Source organism: Ceratotherium simum, chromosome 18, assembly GCF_057802395.1.
Source record: "Ceratotherium simum simum isolate JZ-2026a chromosome 18, ASM5780239v1, whole genome shotgun sequence".
Classification (NCBI taxonomy): Eukaryota; Metazoa; Chordata; class Mammalia; order Perissodactyla; family Rhinocerotidae; genus Ceratotherium; species Ceratotherium simum.
In genome coordinates, this window is record NC_141917.1 from 42168318 (window position 1) to 42195189 (window position 26872).

At 36.0% G+C, this 26872-nt stretch overlaps 1 protein-coding gene across 1 annotated transcript in view; it reads right to left on the reverse strand.

The window, feature by feature from the left end:
- The window catches only part of DHX29 (DExH-box helicase 29), a 47611-nt gene that overhangs the window by 7034 nt on the left and 13705 nt on the right, over positions 1–26872 (reverse strand). Inside the window, exons 7-23 of the mRNA XM_004422816.3 lie at positions 23990–24116; positions 23099–23257; positions 19828–19993; positions 19438–19561; positions 17323–17931; positions 15873–16016; positions 11837–12013; positions 10773–10913; positions 9485–9629; positions 9230–9347; positions 8512–8596; positions 6893–6981; positions 5426–5554; positions 5252–5327; positions 3913–4137; positions 2706–2842; positions 1976–2069 (exon numbers count right to left, since the gene is read on the reverse strand). Coding sequence (XP_004422873.1) covers positions 1976–2069; positions 2706–2842; positions 3913–4137; positions 5252–5327; positions 5426–5554; positions 6893–6981; positions 8512–8596; positions 9230–9347; positions 9485–9629; positions 10773–10913; positions 11837–12013; positions 15873–16016; positions 17323–17931; positions 19438–19561; positions 19828–19993; positions 23099–23257; positions 23990–24116 — 2745 coding nt within the window. The remainder of the gene's footprint in view (positions 1–1975; positions 2070–2705; positions 2843–3912; positions 4138–5251; positions 5328–5425; positions 5555–6892; positions 6982–8511; positions 8597–9229; positions 9348–9484; positions 9630–10772; positions 10914–11836; positions 12014–15872; positions 16017–17322; positions 17932–19437; positions 19562–19827; positions 19994–23098; positions 23258–23989; positions 24117–26872) is intronic.

Below are 26872 nucleotides of genomic sequence, written 5' to 3' on the forward strand. Positions count from 1 at the left end.
GACTGCAACACATCAAATATACTTAAGTCACTAAGTTCATAATGATGTTTACAAAAACAACATTCATTGATTACCTTTGGAGATGCTTGGGAATCAACTCATTATGAAAACTGCTAAGTAAAAGGAAAGAATCAAGCATTTATCCTAATTTTCTTTCTTTTCTTTTTGCAGGGAAAGATTTGCCCTGAGTTAACATCTGTTGTCAATCTTTCTCTTTTTTTTTTCCTCCCCAAAACCCCAGTGCATGGTTGTATATCCTAGTTGTAAGTCCTTCTAGTTCTTCTATGTGAGCCACCACCACAGCATGGCTACCGACAGACAAGTGGTGTGGTTCTTCGACCAGGAAACAAACCCCGGTCACCGAAGTGGTGAGAGTGCTGAAATTTAACCACTAGGCCATCAGGGCTGGCTCCATCCTCATTTTCTTGTAAAAACTATACCTCAGGATATCCAAATATTGATAAGGGAAAAGTCTTCTTTATGAAAGAACTCTAGCTAACAAGTAGAATTAGAATATCACCATTTTGCAACCCCAATGAAGCAATGGGTCTCAGTATTTTGTTTTTTGTGAGGAAGATCAGCCCTGAGCTAAGATCCATGCTAACCCTCCTCTTTTTGCTGAGGAAGACCGGCTCTGAGCTAACATCTATTGCCAATCCTCCTCCTTTTTTTTTTTTCCCCCAAAGCCCCAGTAAATAGTTGTACGTCGTAGTTGCATATCCTTCTAGTTGCTGTATGTGGGATGCGGCTTCAGCATGGCCAGAGAAGCCGTGCGTCGGTGCACGCCCGGGATATGAACCCGGGCCGCCAGTAGCGGAGCGCATGCACTTAACGGCTAAGCCACAGGGCCGGCCCCAAGTCTCAGTGTTATTAATGGCTGCTAAAACCATTACATGAAAAGCCAATGGGGAATTTTACAGTGGATAAATCTGGCTGACCCCACTAATAAATGTTAACACTACAAAAAGGGAGACAACTCCAAAAAAGAAAGAAATGAAAACTTGAATCAGATTAAACATCTATGGTAAATATAGGTCACAGAAGAACGTGCTAAACAATACCACAGGCATACAACCAGACGTATCCAGAATGCAGGAAACTGTATAGGACAAGTTACCTGGTTTCTTCAAAAAACAGCAAATAGGAAAAAAGTAAGAGAGAGGGGTAACTCTAAATTAAGAGACTTAAGAGATATCAACCAAATTAAATGTGTGGACCTTGTTTGGATCATGATTTGAACTAGCTATAAAAAGGTGAGATAATCAGGGATATTTAAATACTGTACATTTGATGATATTAAGGAATTATTATTATTTTTCTAATGTGTGATAATGTTAAAGAAAAAAAGAGTCCTATTGAGAGATACATAACAATCTGATGCCTGGGATTTGCTTCAAAAATAATGTAGAGGGCAGAGTGTGGAATAAGGGAAGTATAAATCAAGATTGACCACGTTGATAATTATGGAAGTGGGAAATGGGTACCAGGGGTTCATCATACTATTCTGTCTACTTTTACATATGTTTGAAATTTTCCATAATAATTAAAGAAAAATAACAACTGATTTTCAGAGTCGAGAAGAACTGTAGATTATCCCCATTCCATTCCTTTTTTTTTTTAATGAGAAACTGAGACTTAGGTTAATTAACTTTCCCAAGCTGAGCTGTTGTATAGACAACTATCCTAATTCCCAAGCTAGTGTTATTTCTAAGAAATCATGTTGCCTCTTTTTTTTTAATCATTTCCTGAATACATTATGATTATTAAATACTATTTTACATCACTATATAATACATACAGGTTACCTGTTGGGAGACACAACAAAACCAAAAACTACAAATTTATTAATTCAGCAAATGTTTATTAAACACTTACTATGTGTCAAGCACTATCCTAGGCATTTCTTTTGCCTAGGATAAATAAACCCATCAGTCAACTACATGACACTGAATTAGACAGCCGTATTAAGACTTACCTCTAGGGTTAACAGTGATGTTCTATTAAGAAAGTTCCTCCGACAATATGCTATTTCAGAACGATAGCCTCCTTCTTGTCGCGCTCTCTTCCATCTACATAAATAAGATGATTGAAGTTCAACATGTTTTCTTTTCAAACTCTCTTTTTCAGAGCCACTAACCAAAGTAAGCTTTAATTAAATTATAATCATTTGAAAAGAGGAGAGGGGCCCGGCCCCGTGGCTTAGCGGTTAAGTGCGCGTGCTCCGCTGCTGGTGGCCTGGGTTTGGATCCCAGGCGCGCACCGACGCACCACTTCTCCGGCCATGCTGAGACTGCATCCCACATACAGCAACTAGAAGGATGTGCAACTATGACGTACAACTATCTACTGGGGCTTTGGGGAAAAAAATAAATAAATAAAAAAAAAATTTAAAAAGAGGAGAGGTCTTGCTTGTTTTAGGATCTACCAATTGTATATAAGAATTTCAACTGCAATACAGGTATTTTTTCTGTTTATGTATAACAGTAAATTATTAACTTCAAATACGAGGTAACATACATATAATAGTACAAAGTACACTGTTCTTAAATTTTAGAAAGGATTATAAAAATATGAATCTTATAATTATACCTTGACAAAGTAACTAAAAATAAATTTAAATCTTATTTGTATCTTTTTAATGAAAGTCAAAGATAAATCTTTTAAAAAGTAAACCTGAGGTCATTACACCCAGATTATTCCTTTACCCTAGATATGCATTGTAGATCGTCAGGTGGTCTGAATCCGCCACAGCCAAAGTTGATTTTGCAAGATCTGCTTCATCTTTTCGACCAATTGGTGTGGTAAAAGGAGACTTCTCTGTCATAACTGCAGCTAGTGTTGCCTATCCATAAATAACCAAACAATTTATCAGTCAAGAGGTATACACTGAAAGCTGATTCGTAAAAGAAAGCAAATCATAAAACAATCCCACTTTTAAGTTGCATGTTTCTTCTTTTCAATACATTTATCATGTTCTACAATAGGTAACATTTTCATTTTATGGAATTTTAAAAATATATCACTTTTATACCACCTTTGTGAGATAAAGAGGTAATATCACCAGAATCAGAGATAACAAAACTGAACATTTGTGTAAATAATTTATAGTCTGTCACACAAAAGCAATACTAGAATCATAGCTCAGATACCTTGACTCCCAGCCTACTGAATTTCCATTAGGTGCAATGCTCTTTAAATACGTAAATAATTTAGACTACATAACCACCCATTTGTTGTTGTTGCAGCTTGTTAAATCAACTATCATGGCAGAGGTTATTTTTTGGACTCAGCACCATTTGGTATCTATTTCTAATTCTAGAGAAAAAGAGACTAGAGTAAGTCACACTCTCTCTGTTCTGTTTTTAAACAGCCTTGATTTGTAGTCCCAGAAAAGGCCACAGCTTGATAAAGTTGGAAAGTTGGAATGGCACAGCGGGTGTATGAGCCCAGCAATTCAGACAGAGGTACACATTTGTTAATTCTGAGATAATCTGAGAAAACAGAACTGCTGGTAATTGCTGCCTCAGAGAGAGAACCCAGAAAAAGGGGAAGAAGGAAGTTTTTGATTCTACTCATGAAAGCCTATGGGGTTCAAAGCTTCCTAAGAATCATCTACTACGTATTCAATTAAATATTTCAAGTGGGATGTTTGATAGCAAAAGTCTAGACAAACCAAACCCACTTACAAAATAGTACCTACAGTACACTTACATAAATGGATGAATATATTTTCTTGTATATAAATATAAAAAGTTAAATATTCAAAAATTCTCAAGCAGTCAGACCTCTTGGATTGCAATGTTAGTACATTCTATTTAGTTAAAAAAAATTTTTTTAATCGTTTCCAAACTTAATAATTTCCCAGCCAAAATGATATTTAAAGTGGAGAAGCAGCAGCGTTGTTTTTCTTACCACTGGGTCAAGGCAGCCAAATATGGCACCAAAAATAAGCATCTTGCCAATCTTGACATTCACAGGCAAAGCTGCAAGGTGTTGGCCCAATGGAGTCAGTTTAGGCTCATTTAGTTCACAAGCTCCAATTTTTCGGAGTAAATGCATTGCATTGCTGATTACTTGAAGCTGAGGAGGATCTAAGGCTTTGGAGAGGAAATCTTCAGGAGAACCAAGATTGCATTTCTGCAGGTTGAAAAAGAGTGATAAATTGGTATGTGATCAGAAAGAATTAACACTACCCAAAGAGATGGTCAAATTGGAACTAAATTGTGTTAAGTAAAATTCTGAACAAAGAGGATACATGTCTGAGTAACACTGTCCTATTCTTTTTCTCATAATTGGGAGAGTGTGTGTGTGTGTGTGTGTGTGAGAGAGAGAGGGAGGGAGAGAGAAGGGGGAGGGGGAGAGAGAAGGGGAGGAGGGAGGAGGGAGGGGAGAGAGAGAGAGGAGAGGGAAGGAGAGGGGAGGGAGAGGGGAGAGGGGAGAGGGAGGGGGAAGAGGGAGGGAGAGGGAGAGAGGGAGGGAGAGGGAGGGAGGGAGAGAGAGAGGGAGGGGAGAGGGGAGAGAGAGGGACAGGGGGGAGAGGGAGGGGAGAGAGAGGGAGGGGAGAGGGGGAGGGGGAGAGAGAGAGAGGGACGGGGGGAGGGAGGGAGAGAGGGAGAGGGAGAGGGAGGGAGAGAGAGGGAGAGAGAGGGAGAGAGACAGAGAAAGGGGTGGGCATGAGGATGAGATCGTCCAGTCCTATTTTTAGTTTCTTCATTTATAGAGTCAAAAATCTAAGAACTGAAAGATATTATAGATCTTTCAGACTAGGAAGCCCTTGGTCTAGTCAGAGTTTCCCAAACTCAGCACTACTGTTATTTTGGCCAGATAATTCTATGTTTTAGGGTACCATGCTGTGCCCTGCAGAATATTTAGCAGCACCTGTGGCCTCTATCCAGTAGATGCCCATAGCATGGCCTCCCTCTCACCCCAGTTCTGACAACCAAAAATGTCTCCAGACATTGCCAATTGTCCCCTGGTGAGCAATATCTGAGCAATATGTCCCCCAGTTGATAACTACTGATCTGGGTTATGGTACTGTATTTTAACCTATAAAGTATGAGTGCCTATGGCAGAATTAAAGCACAGTGGGTTTACTTATAAAAAGATGGAAGGAGGGGGCATTTATTAAAGAAGAGTAAATAAAATACTTGAAAATCTAGAGCAACACAAGGTAAGATAAGTTTAGGTCTTCATTTGTTATTCTAGAAAGGGGTGAAGAACAAAAAATTCATCTGAGTTCCTTTGAGATTACCATAATATGAAGACATAATTCCTCCAAAGGCACTCGTAAGATTTCAGGGACAGAATAGTCCATAAAGCCTTCAAATCTGAAAAATAAAATCAAATAATACTAAATACTTACATATTACCAGAAATGCCACACTGTCTTGATTCATGTGTTTTTCAATTCTAGTGCTGGCCATACCTTTCTCTTGTGTACAGTCGGAAGCAGAAGCCATCTCTGACCCGCCCAGCTCTCCCTTGGCGCTGTAGAGCACTTGCTTTACTGACAAAGGTCTCCACCAAAGAACTCATCTGACTGCTTTCATGGTACCTATGTTTTAGGAGAGAAATGTAGCTAATTGACTTAAATCAAAATCTTAAAAAGCTGGAAATATCTGACTCTTAAAATTAAGTTTAAGATAGGCTAAAAAATGTCTATTACCGGGCCTGGCCCCATGGCCAAGTAGTTCACTTTCTGCGTGCTCTGCTTCAGTGGCCTGGGTTCATGGGTTCGGATTCCAGGCACAGACCTACTCCACTTACCAGCCATGCTGTGGCGGTGTCCCACATACAAAATAGAGGAAGACTGGCACAGATGTTAGCTCAGGGCTAATCTTCCTCAAGCAAGAGAGGAGGACTGGCAAGGGGTGTTAACTCAGGGCAAATCTTCCTCATCAAAAAAAAAACAAGTCCATTATCATTGTGGACCAATATTTCCCAAATCGTGTTTCATATTTAAATAATTTAGCAAACACTGCATACTAAATCTCATACTACCAAATTAAAAGCTCTGGCACGAGAAAAAAAACCTGTTTAACTTACCCTTTCCCAAATTAATCTGACCATGGAACCTTTTTGATTTAAGTGGAATGCCTATTAATTATGCAACAAGAATTCTTTGAGTTTGAGAAATGCCACTGTGAACATTACAACAATACCTTTCACAAGATATGGTTAAACCCTGAAAACACTTCCTCTAAAGATACAATTAAAAAAATCAAGGGTTTATTTTGTACTGGACAGTCATACTCATTTCCAAATATTGTTCAAGTTTCCCAATATTAGGGACAGTGTATAGATTACAACAGACTACTAAGGCAGTCTCCCCTATTTATGCAATATAAACATTAAAACATTTATAAAGTAGTAATCTTTTTCTTGAAGATTCAGTTAAGGTTACCTGTTACATGCTAATTACTGTACTAGGCACTTCCAATTATGAAATTTTCATTTTTCCCATTTATATAAGAGGAAGCTGATGATTATAACTGATGGTTATTTTACTTGCTCAAGATTACACAGAGATTTAAACCCAACTGATTGTAAAACCCATGCTCTTTTTTATAATCCCACAAATAATGCTTTGGTAAAACAATCTATTTTACAAACAAATTTACAAAAACTTATGTTCTGAAAATTTTCTCAGGGAGCACTTTTCTAAAAGTAGCAGTGCATGCTGGCATTATTTATGGGAAAACCCATGACATAAAATTTGACATTTATTCTCAGACATTTTAAAGTTTCCTACAATTTCTCTGAGGCTTTTGGTTTGGGCAGAATTAGGACATTTGGGATTTTCTCTATATGATCTGTGACTTCTCCTAAAAATTCAAGAGCCCCAAACCTTTTTCAGGTTCCAAATGTTTTGATTTGGGAAATTCAAACTTACTTATTTTCTTTTGTTCTTCCAGTATCAATTACAAATACAACGTCTGGAATAGTGATACCCGTCTCTGCAATATTTGTTGCTAAAACAATCTGAAAATAAACAAAAAGCCAAAACATTTGGGTAACAACTTTCAGCAATGTGCCATCGTTTAAACTCCTTTAGAGTTTGAGCCTATGGATTTTAAAAAGTGAGTTTCATCTTTATTTACAAAAATTCACAATCTATTTACTATTATCAAGTAATTTTAATTTGCTCTAATTAGTTTCATCACCTCAGTTTGCTTAAGTTCCAGATTTTTATTCCAACAAAAATACCATTCACCTAATTCTCGCCAGTCATCTTCAAAATGACATAAATAGAATGGGAAATTGGGTCAGAGAATGGAGACACCTCAGCAAAACTCTTCACAATTAATTAGGAAAAAAACAATACATCAATAAGAACCGGGTTGCTGCCCTGGCTCTGCTACTTACTAGCTTTGTGGTCTTAGCCAAGTCATTTTACCTCTCTGGACTTCAGTTACCTCAGCTGTAAATTAGGAGGTAGAAATAGATGATTTCTTAGGCCCCTTTCTAGCTCTAAAATTCTTAATGGTGATGGATGAATAGTGCAATCTTCCACATTTTTTTCTGTTGAGTCCCTACAGGTAAAACATTTAGAAAATTCTAGGTCAAATTCAATATGTACTGTATTTCACTATTTGTACTGAACTCTGTATTTCAGTATTGAATGCTTGCTTTTCTTATTCATTTATCCTAGGAAACAGAACCCAGATTAGTCAGACTTAGATGGGACCTATGCAATCCTTCTACCTCAGTAGCTTTCAGATTTTTTCGTTAAGAGGTGAACTCTTTTCTTCAAACAAAATCTGACAGAGAAGCCCAAATGTTACAGATCAGAGCACAGCCTCAGAACCCCTGGAGTTCTCAGAGCACAGTTAGAAAACCATCAGTTTAATCTAATTCCTTTTAAAGATGAGAAAGTGAGTGGGTTGCCAAAGGCCACAAACATGGCAGCAGCATAGGGATGAGAACCCAGGCCTCCTGCATTATAGTCCAGGCTCTTTCTGGGTGCTCGGTGTTCCCCACAGTTCCTACATTGTGCTCTTCTTTCCCCTTCTGAGAGAGGGTTCAAGATCTGAGAAACTCTCTTTGCCAAGTGTCTCTTCATTCAAAATCCTGAATAGAGAAGACAATGAAAATACTGAGATTGTTTCCTAACCTGATGGTCTGTGTATTACAAAAATAATCAGGGGTGAATAGCCTAGAGAACAACAAAGAATCCTCCTAGGATTCAAATAGCTCCTGACACCCAACATCCTTCATGATGCCTTCTTGGGGGAAAAGTACTGATTTTTCTTTTCACAAGCAACATCCATGCCATATTTTTCAATTATCACTCCCCTAAAAAAGCCTTGTCCCTTTAATAACATATAATATAAATAGTCAAATACTTGAATTTTAATATTGGATTCACTTCTGATTATGTTAAGCTGCAGAGCATCTGGAGTCTGCCATGCACTGTAAGGCACTTAATAAGTCTTTCATGATAAAAAGTCATAACACTTTCATAAAATATTCTCAGATGGATCACATATAAATTTGCCGTGCTGAATTTACCTTCCTGACTCCTGATGGAGGAAGTGTGAATGCTGCAGCTTGATCCTGAGTTGAAAGAATAGAATGCAGAGCTATCACTTTATATCTGAAAGTTAAAATCATAGTTCTTAGCAAGAGTTTCTCTTTAGAAGACACTGCAAAGAATAACAAAATTTATTTGCAAATAGGAAGTAACTTTTAAATTTTTTATTAGGAAAAATTTTAAACACACAAAAGCTCTGAGAATGGTACAATGAAACCCCATATATACTCATCAAAAAGAAAAAGTTTAATATGAATGAATTATATGGAATATAGGGTCTAAAGAATTCTTTAAATATGTTCTGATGTTGAAGTGATAACCAAGACAATAGTAATAAACTGTATCAAAACGGATATGGTAAACAGCTGATTCAACATGTACAGACTATAAACTGCAACCTTGCTGGGGTTTTTACATCACCCAGTGGGTTGGGTAGGGGAGTCACCATCTTATTCTTATCCATAGCATTCCCTCTGCTTAATCTTATTAAGAAAATAGAACAAATGCAGAAATGGTACCTAAAATTTTTAGTAGATAAAATGCTATAATAGAAATGTTAAAAAATAAACTTGCTTCACCACGGACAATTTTAACTAAAGGTGAAAAGATTTTGAAAACTATGATCAAAAGTTTTAATGTACAAAAACATTTTTCTATTTTAAAACTACCAGGAATATAATGAAGATTTACAGTTACCGTTCAGAAAAAAATCTTCTGTCAGTTGATAGAAGATCATACAATTGTTGAATATGAGCAAGGCCTGGTAAAAAGATCAGTACTGCTCCTTCAACATTTCTGAATTGGGGGCTTCTGTCTAAAATTTTTAAAACGATAAATATTCAAAATAAAAAAAAAGATAAGGAACAGCACATAAGATATTAATAAAAAATCTCCAGTTAGTAGAAAAGTTTTCTCAAAAGAAAAGGAGACACATTAGAAATAGATATATACCCAAATATGTAAGAAGTTCCAAGATGAGATCCAGGTTGATTTTATGAGGATTCATGTAGAGAATAGCATGCTGAGTGCGGCTGCTGTACTTTTGGTAATATGGATTTAAGTCAGCACTTGCTCCAGCCTGAACTGGGATGAATTCCTAAAAGAAACACAATCAGAAAAAGGTGAACAAAAATATTAAGTATTTTTATAAGACAAAGAAAGAAAAAAGGAGGTATTTACATTCATTCAAATCTATATTTTTCTCATTGTCACAATTATTATTTTGTTAAAATATAGTAAGAGTACAATTTGTTACAGTGTAAAAAGTTATTGTAAAATTTCATCTCTCTTCTATAATTTAATTTTATCCAGCCCCCTTAACTATTGCAAAACTTTTTACCTTGGCACGTACATATTAAACAAGAAGTGAAGAAAACAATGTATGCATTGTTCTGTGGCAAGTGAAAAGAGGCGAGGCCAAGAGAGGTCATAATAACATTAATAAATAGTTTATGCCTGCCTCATTCCTTCTAGATTCTACTTTAGTTGCTGAGTTCCAATCATCTCTTTTGAAATACTTTTAATTTTCTGAAGTCTTTCTTTAGTTTCTAATTTCTATCTCTGGAGTTTTAGGGAAAGATTTTAGTTTTTGCTTTCTTGGTTTAACTGCTTAATTAAAAGATAAAGTAACTAACTTGGTGCTTCCAGTGGACTGGATACATGCATGAAATACTGTGGATACAATGAAAATACTGGATATAGTACCATTGGCTAAAATGCAGAATAATATAGCTTTTGCGATATTTCTAAAAACATGTCATTGAAACATTCTCTAGGAAGAACTGTACTTGCCCTGGACAGCTTCACTATAGAGCTAAGGTTGGCTCACGCCAGGACAGAGGCTGCTAAGAAAACCAATGGCAAGGATCTAGATTTTGGGCCTGCCCCATCCTGACCACCTAAGGTGTTGAGATAAAGTAGAGAAAATCATTACAAATTTACTCTTCAGTAACTGATCACTGCTATGAAACAATAAAAGTTGCTTCTTACTTATATGGTCCTTGATTTTTTTGTGTGTATCTATATGGCCCAGAATAGTGTAAGGAGACAAAATATCATAAACCAAAGACTAGAGTCTATAAAAGAAATGACCTTTAAAACATGCTCATAATCCGTTCTATTCCTCTTCTACCAAATTATGCTCGAATTCACTGTGGCAAACATATGATTTTAAAACTCTCATGGCAGGTTATGCCCTGGATATCATTATCAGCTGTCTTTAAAAATGTTTTCTTTTTACCTGATACTTTTTTATTCCCCCTGCCTTGCTTGTAATGTTAATGGTTATTTCTTCTTCCTCCTCCAGAAATTTCTGACAATATTCTGAGTCTTTCTCCAGGACAAAGCCTGTTTCTTCTATTATATCTTCAAGATGAAAAACCTGCATAGATTAAAGCATATAAATGGTGAACTCAAATTCATTTCAGTAAATATTTTAAAGAGAACAAGGGGATTGTCCTTTTGAATATCAGCAAATGCTAATTTAGAATATTATGAAAAAAGCTTTTTTCTGCATTTTTTGGGAATAAAAAACTTAGTTGATGGGGCCGGCCTGGTGGCGCAAGTGGTTAAGTGCACGCACTCTGCTGTGGCGGCCCGGGGTTCGCCAGTTCGCATCCCGGGCGTGCACTGACACACTGCTTGGCAAGCCACGCTGTGGCAGCGTCCCACATAAAGTAGAGGAAGATGGGCACGGATGTTAGCCCAGGGCCAGACTTCCTCAGTAAAAAAGAGGAAGATTGGTATCAGATGTTAGCTCAGGGCTGGTCTTCCTCACAAACCACCCCCCTCAAAAAAAAAACAAAAAAACAACCTTAGTTGATAGAGATGGGTCTGTCCCTAGAAGTCTCGGGGCAAATTACATTGTAGTGTATATTTTTTATATGTGAAAACCAATTAAAAGGGCAGTCTTTATCAGCTGAACCAAAAGGGCAAACATTAAGAATAGAATAGGCAGAAAAAAAGTTTTCTAAGACAACCCTAAATTTGAAGGGTGGGTGAGAAAGGAGTTCCTTTTTGCCAGGCAGCTACCCTGGATCTGGATATAATGGTTTTGCTAGGGAAATGTGTTTTATGTTCTCTACTTCTCAGGTATGACTTTCAGCAGAATCCTCCCTTCCAGTCCATCTACCCTCAGTCAAGGCAGCACCAACCATCTGATTCCCAAGGCCATCTCCAGGTCCTCTCTTGCCCTGCAATATCCTAGGAATAGTTCTGGGCTCAGACTATAAGGACCTGTCTTCTGGGAAACTCCCTGGTGAGAATGTAGTTCATGTTTACATACACATTATAAAGAAAATTTACCTCAACAGGATAACTTCTTCCTGAAATTCTGAGAATAGGGCAGTGTGTGAAATACATAGAAAACTTTTCACTGTCTACAGTGGCACTCATTAGAATCAAGTGTAGATCAGAGCGTTTCTGTAAAATTTCCTTCAAGATAATTAGTAGGAAGTCTGACTGGACACTTCTTTCATGAACCTGTGTATAAAGGGAATAAAAAATTAATCATACATAAAGTCTAGTAAGAGGCTAAAACAATTACTCAAATCTACTAAAAGTTAATCAATATTTAAATATAGTCAGTACATGTGGAGGGAAAGAGCTGTATGTTTCAAATAAGGCAGGTCTTCAGAATTGAAAATTAAGTCACCCTCTAAAATTGAAGCCAGTAAAAATCAGCATATAGTGAAGAAGATTAGCTACAATAGTAGGACTCTACATGAGGAGACAGTTTGCAAGTGTTAGGCTGATAAGATTAAGGTATCGCCCAAATTTCACTGAGAAGCCAGGGTGACTCCTAAAGTTCTGCCACTAATATAAACCATACTGTCGCCATTACCGTAAGACAGATGGTTTATTCACTATGTAGAAAAAGGGGAGCTGATTAGTAGGAATCTGACAGTTTCTATCAACTGTCCAAGAAAAAGGGTTTTATACCCTTCTAACATATGTATTTTAGGGAAGAACACTGTAAACTTGCTAGAAAACGTAGTAAATGTGGTACACTGTCAGAACTTACTATCTGCTGAATGTACCAGTCTATCTTCCAACTTTCTATAGTCTGACTTATTTCTACCCCATTTTATTTTATAAGATTTAAGGCAGCACACAAAGATAAAACATCAAGATAACAACTTAAAACATGTTTGATCATTCATTTGCTTAGAAGGGAGTCAACAGTGGTTAAGCGTTCAGGCTCTGGAATCAACTGCTTGAGTTCAATTCTTCTCAGCTTGGCCACTTACAGTATGCCTTTAGGAGAGTTATTTAAATATTTCTGGGTCTATTTCTTCTTCTATAAAACGAGAATACAAATAATAGAGACTTTACAGAGTGGCCGTGACAATCAAATGAGATCATGCAAAGCGCTCAGAACAGATAGTAAGTACTCATGTGCTAGATGCTGGGGATTAAAAAATGACCAAGACAAGGGCTGGCCCCATGGCGTGGTAGTAAAGTTCACACGCTCTGCTTCGGCGGCCGGGGGGTTCACAGGCCCAGATCCCGGGCGCGGACCTATGCACCACTCATCAAGCCATGCTGTGGCAGCATCCCATATGCAAAGTAGAGGAGGATGGGCATGGATGTTAGCTCAGGGCCAATCTTCCTCAGCAAAAAGAGGAAGACTGGCAACAGATGTCAGCTCAGGGCCAATCTTCCTCACCAAAAAAAAAGGTCAAGACAGTTCTCTTCATTTCAGAGTTTACAGTCTAGTGAGAGTATATTGTATAGGATGGTTTGAAATTATATATAAGGGGTTGGTTTGAAATTATATATAAGGGGTAGCTAATTCAAATGGTCAGGAAATCTAAGAGAAATTGCCATCAATGCTGAGAACTGAAAGATGAGTTTGAAAAAAAGGAGGAGGAAGGAACAGGATGAGAAAGGGAGTAAAGTGGCCAGGGGATGTTGTACAAAATCATGGTGGAGAGGGGGATCATAATACGTTTCAGGAACTGGAAAAACAAAAATGATGCCTTGAGCATGGGACGGGGAACAGGCAAGAGATAAAGCTGGCGAGGTACTCAGTAAGGCCTTGTAAACCATGTTATGGAGTTGAGACTTTATCCTTCTGAGTCAGGGCAGTGATTAAAACATTGTAAAGCACTAGTCATGTGGTCTGAGTTTTGTTTTAAAAAAGATAACTCTGGCTACAATGTGGAGAACATAGTGGAGGAGAGGAAAACAAAAGCAGGAAGTTTCATTACAGGCTTTTCTAGTAATAAAGGAGATAATGGTGGCTTATATGAGGGCAACACAAATGAATATGGAGGAAAGTGAATGAACGTGAGAATCAAAGTAGAATCAACAAGTCTAGGTGACTGGATTTAGGGGATGTGGGAGAAAGAAGTAATAATGTGGTGGTTTGACCAGGATATTTATGTCTGAAGCTCAGGAGAGAGATTTCCTAATGAGTGAAAAAGATCTGGGGAACCTCCTCAAATAGATGGTAATTTATACAGATAATGATTTTTAAAAAAAGAAAAGAAAAAAGCATAAAACATAAAATAGAGCTAATAAAAATCTATACTTTATTAAGCATACTTGGTAGAGGTGGGCAAAACATTTGGCTGTAAACACAATAGCAGCTGGCCGGAAAAGCTACTTAACTCGCACACTGACCATAAACTAAACCAAGCACACAACTATTCCTAATAATAAGGCCAGAAATAATCTCCTGAGCATTTTCATAAAGAAAGTCCTGAATAATATAATGAACTCTGTGCCAACATCTCTTACATCCTTATATTTAACACAATAATGAATTTCACTGGGGATTTTCTTACTCTTACTGTACTGTTCAAGAGGCTGACAGTATCACACTGAAGCACAGTGCAGTAAATCACGTCTGCAGACTGCTAACACTAAACCATCAAAGAACAGCTTCCTGAAGTTGGTCTGACTTTTAAATTAGGGTTCACCTCAATATATATTTACCAAGCAATTTTCTGATAATGTGGGACTCCAAGAAAACTTATATAAATATTTCAACTTACGTAGCAGTAAAAATTTCTAATTATAAATAGATAAATTAGCATTTTGACTTACACTGATTCTTGAGGATACTGATAAAATCTAGGTCTTGGCCATGCAAAGCTACAATTCTGACACTCTATCCTCATGGGCCTCTCAAGCAGCTATAAATTCTTTTTGTCATCTTAGTGATCATAGTACAATTTCTTCCCCCATTAAAGAATAAAGACTCCTTAGATAAAAATGAATTTCTATCATTTATCTATTACCAAAATATTATATTTAAAAACATCTTAACCTAAACTTGTCCAACAGGAAAATGATTAAATAAATTATGTGACATCCAAATTATATACTACTATAAAGCCATTAAAAAATCATGGTTTTGTAGACTATCTAATAACATGAAAAAATTATAAAATAAATATACATACATACAAAATATACACATATATAAGTACACAAATGTCAACATTGTTTTTTTTTCTGGGTCATGAGATTATAGATAATTTTTATTTTCATTTTTGTACCTCTCTATACTTCTAATATTTTCTAACCAAAAAGAGGAAAATAACCCAATAATCTATATGTAGTCTATTAATTAAAAATCAACGAATGACTGAACTTTCACTACTGCCTTCTGAACTTGGTGAATTAACAGACATTCATAAAGCTTTACATCAGAGAAAATTTTGAAAATATTTTTTGAATAGCAGAAACACTATATATCTTATTTCTTCTTGAAAAAATTATGTACAAAACAAATCAGTTTACATATACTAGGCTAGTATGCCATTTAAAATAATGTGAAACTTTTGGCATAGTTCAGTTTAAGCTGTACATTCAAATTGATTCAAGTGGGGTATAGCTATAAAGAAAATGACATATTGATGAAGATTGCTTGTTTTTTGTAAGAATCAGAGAAAACCCTTTAACAATTAAATGTAGTTAAAAGGCAGTATACTCGTAAGAGCACAGACTGCAGCCAGATTGCCTGGGTTTGAACCCTCAGTTACAGAACTTACTGGCTGCATGAACTTGTTAAGCTATTTAACCTCTCCATGCCTTAGTTTCCTCAACAATAAAATAGAGATAATAATATCTACATCACTGGATTGCTGGAAGGATTAAATTAATTTATATACACGCAGTCCTTACAACAGCATTTAGCATAAGCAAATGTTATATAGTATTTACTAAATAATTAACATGAGACAAATTTGTTAGAGGAAATTAATTATTATATGTAAAGTGTCTGGCATTTAGTACGCATGAAGAAAATGTTAGCTAGTATTAGAAGTAACATCATTTGAATACAAAAATGATTAGAATTTATTTGAACACGACTATAGAATCTACTCACCTCATCTACAATAACATGAGACACATTAGTTAGGAGACCATCTTCTTGAAGTTTCCTTAGCAAAACCCCTGTTGTACAATAGAGTAACCTAGTAGATTCACTAGCTCGAGATTCCATCCGGATCTGATATCCACACAAAGAATTCTGAAGGGAGAACACAAGGCTGAGATTAGATTCTCACAAGTGATCTGGGAAATGAGCTTTAAAAAGCGAAGCACAGGTGCCGTTCCTGCTACCGTATGGAACAGTCTATCTATTTAGTGCAATTTATTATCAAAATTATTTTCCCATGGTCTTCAATTATATAAAACTATAATATTTGTTTTGGTAATTTTAAACAAGAAAAATCTTTGTTCTTTTCAAAGTGTTGAGACAAAAAGCTGTTCACTTGCTTCAAGAACCATGAATATGATTAAGAAAACATTAATAGATGTTTAACTTATTAAATTACCTTGGAGCAAAATATTGAGGTACTCAGGAACAGAATTTTAAAGTAGCTCCTACAATTTGGTCTACTCTTCTATCATGATCTCATAAAAGTTGCCACCATTAAAAAGCAGCTGGTATCATACCAGTGGGGCCTGATGGGAATCTTGAAGTCACTTCTATTCCCATCGCATCTTCTCTCTTACTCCTTCAGCCATTCCTTTGTTTTATCTGTGTACATGTCTGTCATCCTCTTAACATAAGTTCCTTATTAGACAGAAATTGTGTCTTTTTTCCTCTTACATTCCATGAGAGAAAGCCAATTTGCTACATAGAAATTTTTAATGGAGGGGTACCTATCTTAAAGATAGAGACCAAAATATTAAATACCAGCTCTAGAAAGAACAATTCAAAGTATAATTTAGTTAAGTTATATGAACTTGGAATTCATCATATTTGGTTCCAACCAACTTTATTAATTCTTGTACTTTACAGTAGTCACTCTGTTTAAGGTTTGGCCAGTTTCGTGTATACCTGCATCACAACAGATATTTAAGTACTTTTTCTTTTTTTTTTTGAATACACAGGGTTTGAAAATAGTCTAGCATTTTCTTCTCTGTTGTTTTTTCCTTGTGCTCACTGAAAAGAATTAATGAAAATCTTTCAGGAATACATGCCACAGAAAAGATTTGCAAAAACCTGAGATATATGATATTAGAGTCAAATTTGTAGTTGTCTGTATTCTTTGAATGTTTAATTTAATATGTAACATATTTGAATATTCAATTAAAGTGAATATTTTTTTTTATATGAGAATTTTAATGACAGAATTACTAATAATCCTTTTCACAGGAAGGAGAGTGGCATAATATCAGATCAAAGAAAACATGAAAAGTGCTTGAGATGTGCTACTAAACAACCAGTAACAGTCAAAACTCATATATGGTACCTGTTCCATTTGGATCCCAAGAGCAAAAATGAGTAATGTCACCATTCACTGAGGTGGAGCTGAACAACATCTTACCCTTCCTCCAGGTCCATTTTCACAGCCCAACTCGTCACACACTCTTGTGGCTAAACTCACTGCTGAGATTCTTCGAGGCTGGGTACAGACAATGTTACATTTACTTGTTCCACACTCATTTAGAAGCAAATCTTCCAAAAGAAAATGTGGTACTTGAGTACTTTTACCACTCCCTGTTTCACCGGCCACAACCACGACCCGGTGCCTTTTAAGGGTTTCGACAATTGAATTCCTGTGTTTGAACACAGGTAACTGTTGCCTTTCCTTTAGAAGTTTCTGGTACTTAGGTGTGCTTTGCAACTTTCTAAAGAGGTTTCTAACAGGTTCCAAATCTTCTGCCTTTTCTGATTCCAAGGACAGTGCAGAAAAATCCTCATCAGAAACTAAATTTTCCCAAGATTCCTCAGGATCTTCGGAGTTTTCTCTCTTATTTTCAGAATGCTGTTGTTGCTGTTGCTGTTGTTGTTTCAATTTATTCAGAAGTTTGGCAATAAAAAGATCACGTGGTTTATTGGTTTCCATTTTATTTAATTCTTCCTTTTTCTTTTCTGCATCACTCCACTCCAGCCAAACATCTCGGTAAGTAGGAGGAAGTAACTGATGAACTGACTATAAAGGGAAAAAAATAGCAGTATGTTATTTTCACTAACTACTGGATACCAAAATTCAATAGGTTATAACTTAGAAGGATAGCTATCTTCCTCTTAAAATGTAATTTGTCTTTTAAACTGGTAAGTTATTACTTTAAGATATACATGTATATGATGCAAATTTATAAACAGCATATCATATTCAGGCTTCTAGACTTACTAGCTATGTGACACTAGGCAAATAACAACCTTCCTGTGTCTCAGTTTTTATATTTATAAAATGGGGCTAATAATAGTACCTCCCTTATAGGCATACTCTGAGGTAAACTTTAAATTAATACACGTAAAGTGCATATTCCTGGAACATAGTAAACTACTGAATAAATGTTTATTATTTATTCCTACAGTGGTGCTACTTAAATATGGAGATGATCCATAAAGCATTTCTAAAATAAAGCCCCCTGTGAGATTTCGGCAGTTGTATAATATTATAGGTCAAAGTATTTTAAATGAACTACACTGGATAGAATCTAAGTTATTCTAATTCTGTGCTATAAAAGAGCCCACAATTATCTCTGTAACATTGATAGTCATTTCTATCAATTAAGCTTAGCTTATGACACTTTATGAGGGAAATAAAGACATTAAGAACTTTGACTGACAGAAACTGGAAAAGAACTATTGTTTGGAGTTCCACTTAATTGATGTCTAAAATTTTCAGTGGTTCTAATTTCCCACGAAGAAAGATGCATATATTTATTGTAAAAAGGAAATGTTGACAATCCAAAAAATAAAGAGCACTGTGTTCTCTTAAAAGTGCTTCCTTCAGTTGTACTTTATTTTAATCTTTCCTTAAACTGGAAGCTTATAGTTAATACAACCAAAAATTGAAAACTGGAACCAATGTCGCTAATTTTTTAAAGTTGAGAGACAATATAACATTAAAGGAAAACAAACTTTAAAAATTCTCCTTAATTCAACCACCCTAGCACAACTATTTTTAATCTGTAACTTAGTATAGCCTGAAAAGGTTATACCAATCAAACGGTCGAGAGCTTCCGGTCTAAGGAGAGAAAGACTGAGAAAGTTAAAATTACAAATAAGCATGGGGCCAGCCCAATGGCGTAGCGGTTAAGTTCACGCGCTCCACTCTGGTGGACCGGGGTTCGCAGGTTCCAATCCCAGGCATGGACCTACGCATCGCTTATCAAAGCCATGCTGTGACAGGCGTCCCATATAGAGTAGAGGAAGATGGGCACAGATGTCAGCCCAGGGCCAATCTTCCTCAGCTAAAAGAGAAGGATTGGCAACAATGTTAGCTCAGGGCTAATCTTCCTCAAAAAAAATTTATAAATAAGCAGAAACGAGGAATAACTAGAAGTAGGAATTAAAGAGATAACTGGCACAGAGGGCCATAATTAAATACTACCTTCCACATGCAGATACAGTTTTATGTTGATGAAATAATAGTACACCCATTCCTCCACATACGATTTTTGAAATACTCAGGTCTACCAAGTCTCACCTGCCCTTTCACTAAACGATAAAGAGCTAAAGTAGCTCCCAGGTGCTGAGCTTGCATGCCATCCTCTGTTAAGATCGCAGGGCATACCACGAGTACATCATCTTCAGACTTGATTACCCTTACCCTACAAAGAAGCCAAAAAAAATTTTTAATAAAATCGATGAAGTAAAAAAAGTCAGAATTCCATTAACACTGAACTTAAGTTTACATTAATTATTTAAATTAGATATTTCCATGGAAGATATTGTACTAGGTAAAGATTTATAAGCACTATCACCCTGATATGTGGAATTAGAGAGCTTCCTAAATGTCTACTTAACTCATAGGAAACAAAAAGATTTTCATCTTAGATTTTTCTAAAAGTTCATTCAGCTAACCAAAAAGACATACCTACATTTCCAGTATCTACCTACTGGAACTTTTTCAAAGGAAGGATTTGGACTCTTCGGAAGATTCTTCCTGACCCAATCGATCAGAAATTGTTTGGGAGATTTTCCAGTCCAGCTTCGAGCAGTATAGTCAAAATTTCTTATATCATGAGGTTCTTTCTTTTTCTCTAAAATGACAGACAAAGATTGGTTCTTTAAAAATGGTCCTACAGTAGTATACAGTCTCTTTTGAGTGATCCAAGTCCTCTCACTTTTGGCAACAGATTTTTAGAAGAGAATAGGTGAAGAAAGGACAGATAGAAAGGCTTGCTCTTCTATAAGTGATATAAAGAAATCATCTTGATGGATAAAACCACTGAAAATCCAAATCTTGAAAAGAAAGCATCTTGAGTAACGTATGTATTCTTGTAAAATATCTATGATACTACCCATGTAACGAATTATTTAGGATACTCTGAATTACAATGTTTGGTAGGCTACCACACAGGAATGGTAATCTTTTGAAAAAAATATAAATCAGATGTCATTTCTCTGCTTAACAGCTGCCACCATCACTACCACCCCCTTCAATGGCTTCATATCACGTGTAAAATAAAGTCCAAATTCCTCACTACTGCCTAAAAGCCCTCCATGGTCCATTTTTACCTATTTGTTGTCACTCTTCCATCATGCTCACTATGCTGTAGCCACACTAGCTGGCCATTAGTCAATTCCTCAAATGCTCTAAGCCTGCCTGGCACAATACAGTAGCCACTAGCCACATGTTGATAAATTTAAATTAATTAAAATTAAATTTTCAGTTTCTCAGTCATACTAGTCATATTTCAAGTGCTCAATACTCATATCTGGCTAGTGGCTACCACATTGGATAGTGCAGATACAGAACACTGCCATCACAGTGTTCTGCTGAATAGTGCTGCTCTAAGCTCTTTTCAACCTTAGACTTACAATGTACTGTCTCCCTCCTTAGAAGGCTCTTGCCACCTACTCATCACCAGGCTAACACCCAATCAGCTGTCAGATCTCAGAGCAAGTCATCAGCAAGGTTTCCCCAATCCAAATTAGGCACCCTTGTTATCTCTATTATTAGAAGCCAGTTTTCTTTGTTAGTACACATCACAATTTGTAATTATATATTTGTGTATATTTAAAGCTTACCTTTCCCACTAGACTGTACACTTGAAGAGAGCAGAAACTAGGTGATTTTCTTAATAATTGTACACATAGCACCTGACATTGCGAACAAGAATTCAATAAATTTTTGTGGAATGTATAATTAAAAGAACTGACAATTTATTGGACTTGACTGACTATATTACAGACTGATAAAATATTAAACTAGCTAGATCAATAATGTACTTAGGAGCACAAAGAAGTGCGCGATTACACACATCAGGCGGCATGGCAGGAATCAGGGAAGGCTTCAAGAAGAGGTCCTGTTTGAGTTGAGCCTTCAAGCGAGGGAAAGGCTGGCCAAGTAGGGAGTAACAGCATGAGCAAAGTCAGGGAGCCATGAAACAACACATGTTTTAAAGAATGACGTAGCTGTAGTACATGGCTGAGAGAATAAAGTGGAAAGGTAGATTGTGGCAAAATGCAAAGGATCTTCAATGCCATGATAAAGGGTTTGGACTTGTTACTGATTACAGGTTTTTAACAGGAAACACATTTAGATCTGCGTTATGGAAAGATAATTCTGGCAGGAGTTCGGAGGATGGACTGGAGAGAGATGAGGCTGAAGCAAGATATTTGTGATGACAAAATGCAAAACAGCATGGTACTGGCAGAAAAACAGACACACAGATCAATGGAACAGAATTGAGAGCTCAGATATAAATCCACACATCTATGGATGGCTAATTTCTGACAAAGGACCCAAGAACATACAATGGAAAAAGGAAAGACTTCAAAAATGGTGTTGGGAAAACAGGACAGCCACATGCAAAAGAATGAAAGTAGGCCATTATCTTTCACCATACACAAAAATTAACTCAAAATGGGTTAAAGACTTGAACGTAAGACCTGAAACTATTAAATTCCTAGGAGAAAACATAGGCAGTACGCTCTTTGACGTTGGTCTTAGCAGTATCTTCTTGAACATATCTCCTAAGGCAAGGGAAACAATATAAAAAATAAACAATGGGACTACATCAAACTAAAAAGCTTCTGCCACGGCAAAAGAAACCATCAACGAAACAAAAAGACAACCTACCAACTGGGAGAAGAATTTGCAAATCATATATCTGATAAGGGGTTAATTTCCAAAAATATATAAAGAACTCATACAACTCAATAACAAAAAAACAACCTGATTAAAAAATGGGCAGAGGATTTGAACAGACATTTTTCCATAGAAGATACACAGATGGCCAAAAGGCACATGAAAAGATGTTCAACATTACTAATTATTAGGGAAATGTATGCAAATCAAAACCACAATGAGATACCACCTCATGCCCATCAGAATGGCTATTATTAAAAAGATGAGAAATAACAAGTGTTGGAGAGGATGCGGAGAGAAGGGAACCCTCGTACACGGCTGGTGGAAACATAAAATGGTGCAGTCACTATGGAAAACAATATGGAGATTCCTCAAAAAATTAAAAATAGAACTACCACATGATCCAGCTATTCCACTTCTGGGTATTTATCCAAAAAAAACAAAAACACTAATTCAAAAAGATATATGTACTCCTTTGTTCACTGCAGCATTATTCACAATAGCCAAGACTTGGAAACAACCTAAATGCCCATCGATGGATGAATGGATAAAGAAGATGTGGTAATATATATACAATGGAATACTACTCAGCCATAAAAAAGTCAAAATCTTGCCATTTGTGACAACATGGATGGACCTTGAGGGTATTATGCTAAGTGAAATAATTCAGATGGACAAAGCCAAATACCATATGATTTCACTCATATGTGGATGATTAAAAACAACAAACAAACAAACATATAAAGAGATTAGACTGCTGGTTACCAGAGGGGAAGAGGGTGAGGGGAGGGTGAAAGGGGAAAAGGGGCACATATGAAAAGTGAAAGATGGTGACTAGATTTTTGATAGTGAACATGATTAAAAAAAAAAAAAAGCTATACAAGTAAGTTATCATAATTATCACTTTTCCAAAACAGCTTGTGGAAGCATAACTTTACTGCCATCTTATGTAGTTTGCTAGAATGTCAAGTAACATAATTTCTCAATTATATATTCCCTGACATTTTACTATTTACAAATTATACCCCAGAATGCTTTCCCTTCATTGTACCTTTTTCTTCTTCAGTAGCAGCTGTAGATTTTTCAAATAAATTAAAGTTCAAAGCACCTTCTCCTTCTGTGGCTGCAGGAGGCTTTTTCCTTTCATTCTGTTGATGTGAAATCTTTATGGCTGGATTGAATACTGGATGGTCTTCTAAAGTTTCCATTTCTAACAATAAAAAACGACGTTTAGTTTTCTGTATCTGTTTTTTATGCTTTTTTACTTTGCAAAGATGGTTCAAAAAAACAAAACAGCCTTCTTTTCCTTGTAGCCAATTATTCAAGACTTTCTAATAGGAGTTTGTGCTAGAAGTCAGAGGCAATTTATCTTCACATCACATACTAATTTTTTAAATAAATTATTTAACAAGTGTAGAAGGCTTGGAAAAACATATTCATTAGAAATAGATATTCATGGAATTGTATCCACCTCTCTTTCCCGAATGGAGATGGTATTTTATGGTGCACATCAGAAGCTGACAACTATGGCCTGCAGGTCAAATCCAGCCCCACTGCCTATTTCTGTATGGCCTGTGAGCTAAGAATGACTTTTATATTTTTAACCGGTTGAAAAAGATAAAAAAGAAATATTTGGTGATATGTGAAAATTATATGAAATTCATATTTCACTATCCATTAATACAGTTTTATGAGAACATAGCTATTCGCTTATATTGTTTATGGCTGCTTTTATGCTGTGACAGCAGAGTTGAGTAGTTGTGACAAGCTGTATGGCCTGCGAAACCTACAATATTTACTATTTGGCTTGCTACAGAAAGTTTGCCAATGCCAGGTATAAACTTTTAGGAAAGAGCAGACAAAGTAAAAAGAGGGAAGCTCCAACCTAGGAAGGCCAGTAAAGAAAATACATTTATACATCTAAGAATTTTAAAGTGTTTACCTCTTTGAAATTTCCTTATTTTTTCCTGAGCCTCTTTTTGGCCTTGCTTGTTTTTTTCTAGTTTAAAAGTAGCTGCTTGCTCCTTTGCATCCAGAAGTTTTGCTGCAAGGTGCAAGTACCTTTCGTTCTGTTCCAAATGAGATGATGATAAGGAAATAAAAAGAAGAGTAAGATTAATTTTTCTACTGAATGTATTATATCAAAATCTATATCTTTAAACTTATTTGTTGATCCAGAAAATCTACTTCTGGAATTTTTCATACAGAAATAATACATATATGCAGATTTGCAGGTACACAGATGTTTACTGCAGTACTGATTGAAAAGGAAAAAGTGGAAATCAAGTGTGGTACATCTACAGAGAAAACTAGGTAACCAATGGGGGAAAAAAAGGGTAGCAAAAGAACGACAGTGATCTACATGGAGAAACTTCCTTGACACGTTAAACAAAATAAAGCAAACTACAGAATAAAAAGTAAGTATGAGCGCATTTCTGTAAATATAAAAATTAAATTTTTATTTTTATACATTTCATAAATACACATATTTAAAGGATTGTATATGCAATAATATAATAATATTCATCTTAAAGTTACCTTTCCTTAATCTCCATCTTACAGAAGATAGGAACATTAAAAAAAATAGCCTCTGGAGAAAATGGGTGTTATAAAACTTAAAGACTTAACTCTGCTGAGCAAAAACCAGACAGTTTAAAGTTAAACTCAAGTTACTGGTTTTTTCCTTAGGTTAGGTTAATAAGGGACAGCAGATGAGAAGCAACAAAGCATGGGGTGGAGAACATCAGAGTGTGTGTAGTGTTGCTAAGAAACAACTGTTAAGACAAAGGGAAGAGAGACAACTAAGGAAGCACAACCAGCTGAATTCTGGGACCATTTTGTGTAGAAGCAAACATCAATATAGTGTAACAGACAGAAGGGTTAGCTATCTCCTCAAATTCACCCAAATCATGCTCTTCTTTCCATCTTTCCTATCTATAGCACTGATACCACCATCCCTCCACCCACGAATCTCTTGCTGTCTTTAGCTCCTTAACCTTTATATTCAGTAAACCACCAATTTCTATTGATTCTTGCTTTAAATGTTTCTCTTCCTTTCCAATTTCCAATTTGGGACCTTATTATTTCACACCTGAGTAAGTGCAATAGTTACCAAAATGGCCTCCCTACCTTTTCCAAATCATCTTAAACACTATTAAATATTCCAGACCACCTTAAACACTATTAAATTTGACCTAAAATGTCAGATTCTTCTTGTCAGTCACCTGCCCCCCACACCTCTAGCAGCTCTTCACAGTCACGGGGAAAAGTTGTCAAATTCATTTTCTGGGCATCAAAATCTTTTAGTCTCAGCTGAACTCACCTATTTACTCCTATCTGCCAGTATTCACCTATACATTTTATCCTCTGTATATACTCACCTATTGTTTAATACTCAAGGCTCCTTGCATAATTTGACTTCTGTACCCTTGTTCACACTATTTCACCCATCTGGACCATCTTCCTATCCTTCATTGCCTATGCACACTCTACCCACCCTTCAAGTCCCACCTCTCTTCTCTGAAGTCTTGACCTAATGCTCCAATCAGAAGAGACCTCTTCTTTCTCTGAACTTCAAAGTAGACTTGTATTGTCCTAAATTCTTTTTGTTTATATAAGATTAATACAGGCACATGGTTAAAAAAACTTATAGGGTACAGAAGAGTATAAAAAACAAGTCTCCCTCCCACTCTACTACCCCAGTCCTAATCATTATGATAGCTTCTTGTGTATCTTTCCAGATGTTTTCTTTGCACACATAAGAATGCAAATACATGTATATATATATATTTTTTCTTTTACACTAATGAGTTCATCATACTACACATGCTATTCTACAATTTCCTTTTTCTTTCTTTCTAAACAACTTTATTAAGGTATGATTTACTTACAATAAAATGCACCCAGTTTAAGTGTACAGAAGAATGAGTTTGATAAATGTATACATCCATGTAACCACTATCATAATTGAGATATAAAACATTCTCATCATCCCCCAAAGTTTCCTCATGATGCCTTATAGTCAATCTCCTTCCCGCACCCCTGGACTCAGGCAACCACTGATCTGTTATCTGTCACTATAGACTGATTTTGCATAGATGACTTTCCTGGAATTTAATATAATGAAATTACTCAGCATGTACTCATTTGTGTCTGACTTCTTTCATTCTTGTATAACGTTTTTGACAGTTGCTTGCAATCTTTGACTATCATGAATAAAGTTGCTATGAACATCTGAGTTCAAGTCTTTTTTGTGTACACGTTTTCATTTTCTTGAGTAAATACCTAGGAATGAAACTGTTAGGTCATATGGTAAGTGCATGTTTAACTACATAAGAAAGTGCCAGTTTTGCAAAGTGACTGTACCATTTGACACTCCCACAATCAATATATGAGTGTTCCAGCTGCTCCACATCCTCTCAACACCTGGTATTACTGATCTTTTTAATTTCAGCCATTTTGATGGTTATATAGTGGTATCTCACTGCAGTTTTCATTTTCATTTCTTTGATGACTAGTGATGTTGAACTTTTTAAACGGTTTATTGGCCATTCATATATCTACTTTTGTGAAGTGTCTCTTGTCTTTTTAAAACTTCTTTATAAATTCTAGATAAAAGTCCTTTGTGAGATATATGTATTGTAACATTTTCTTCCTACAACTTACTTTTTTCATTAACCTTATCTTTTTAGTTTATCTTATGATATCTAGGTTGTTCCTCTCCAGACTATGGGTTGTCTCTGTGAAGGAACGTACCTTTTTTTATTATTCAAAGAATTTAGCGTACTCCTTACACATATCAATCATTTAAAAATATTTGATGATT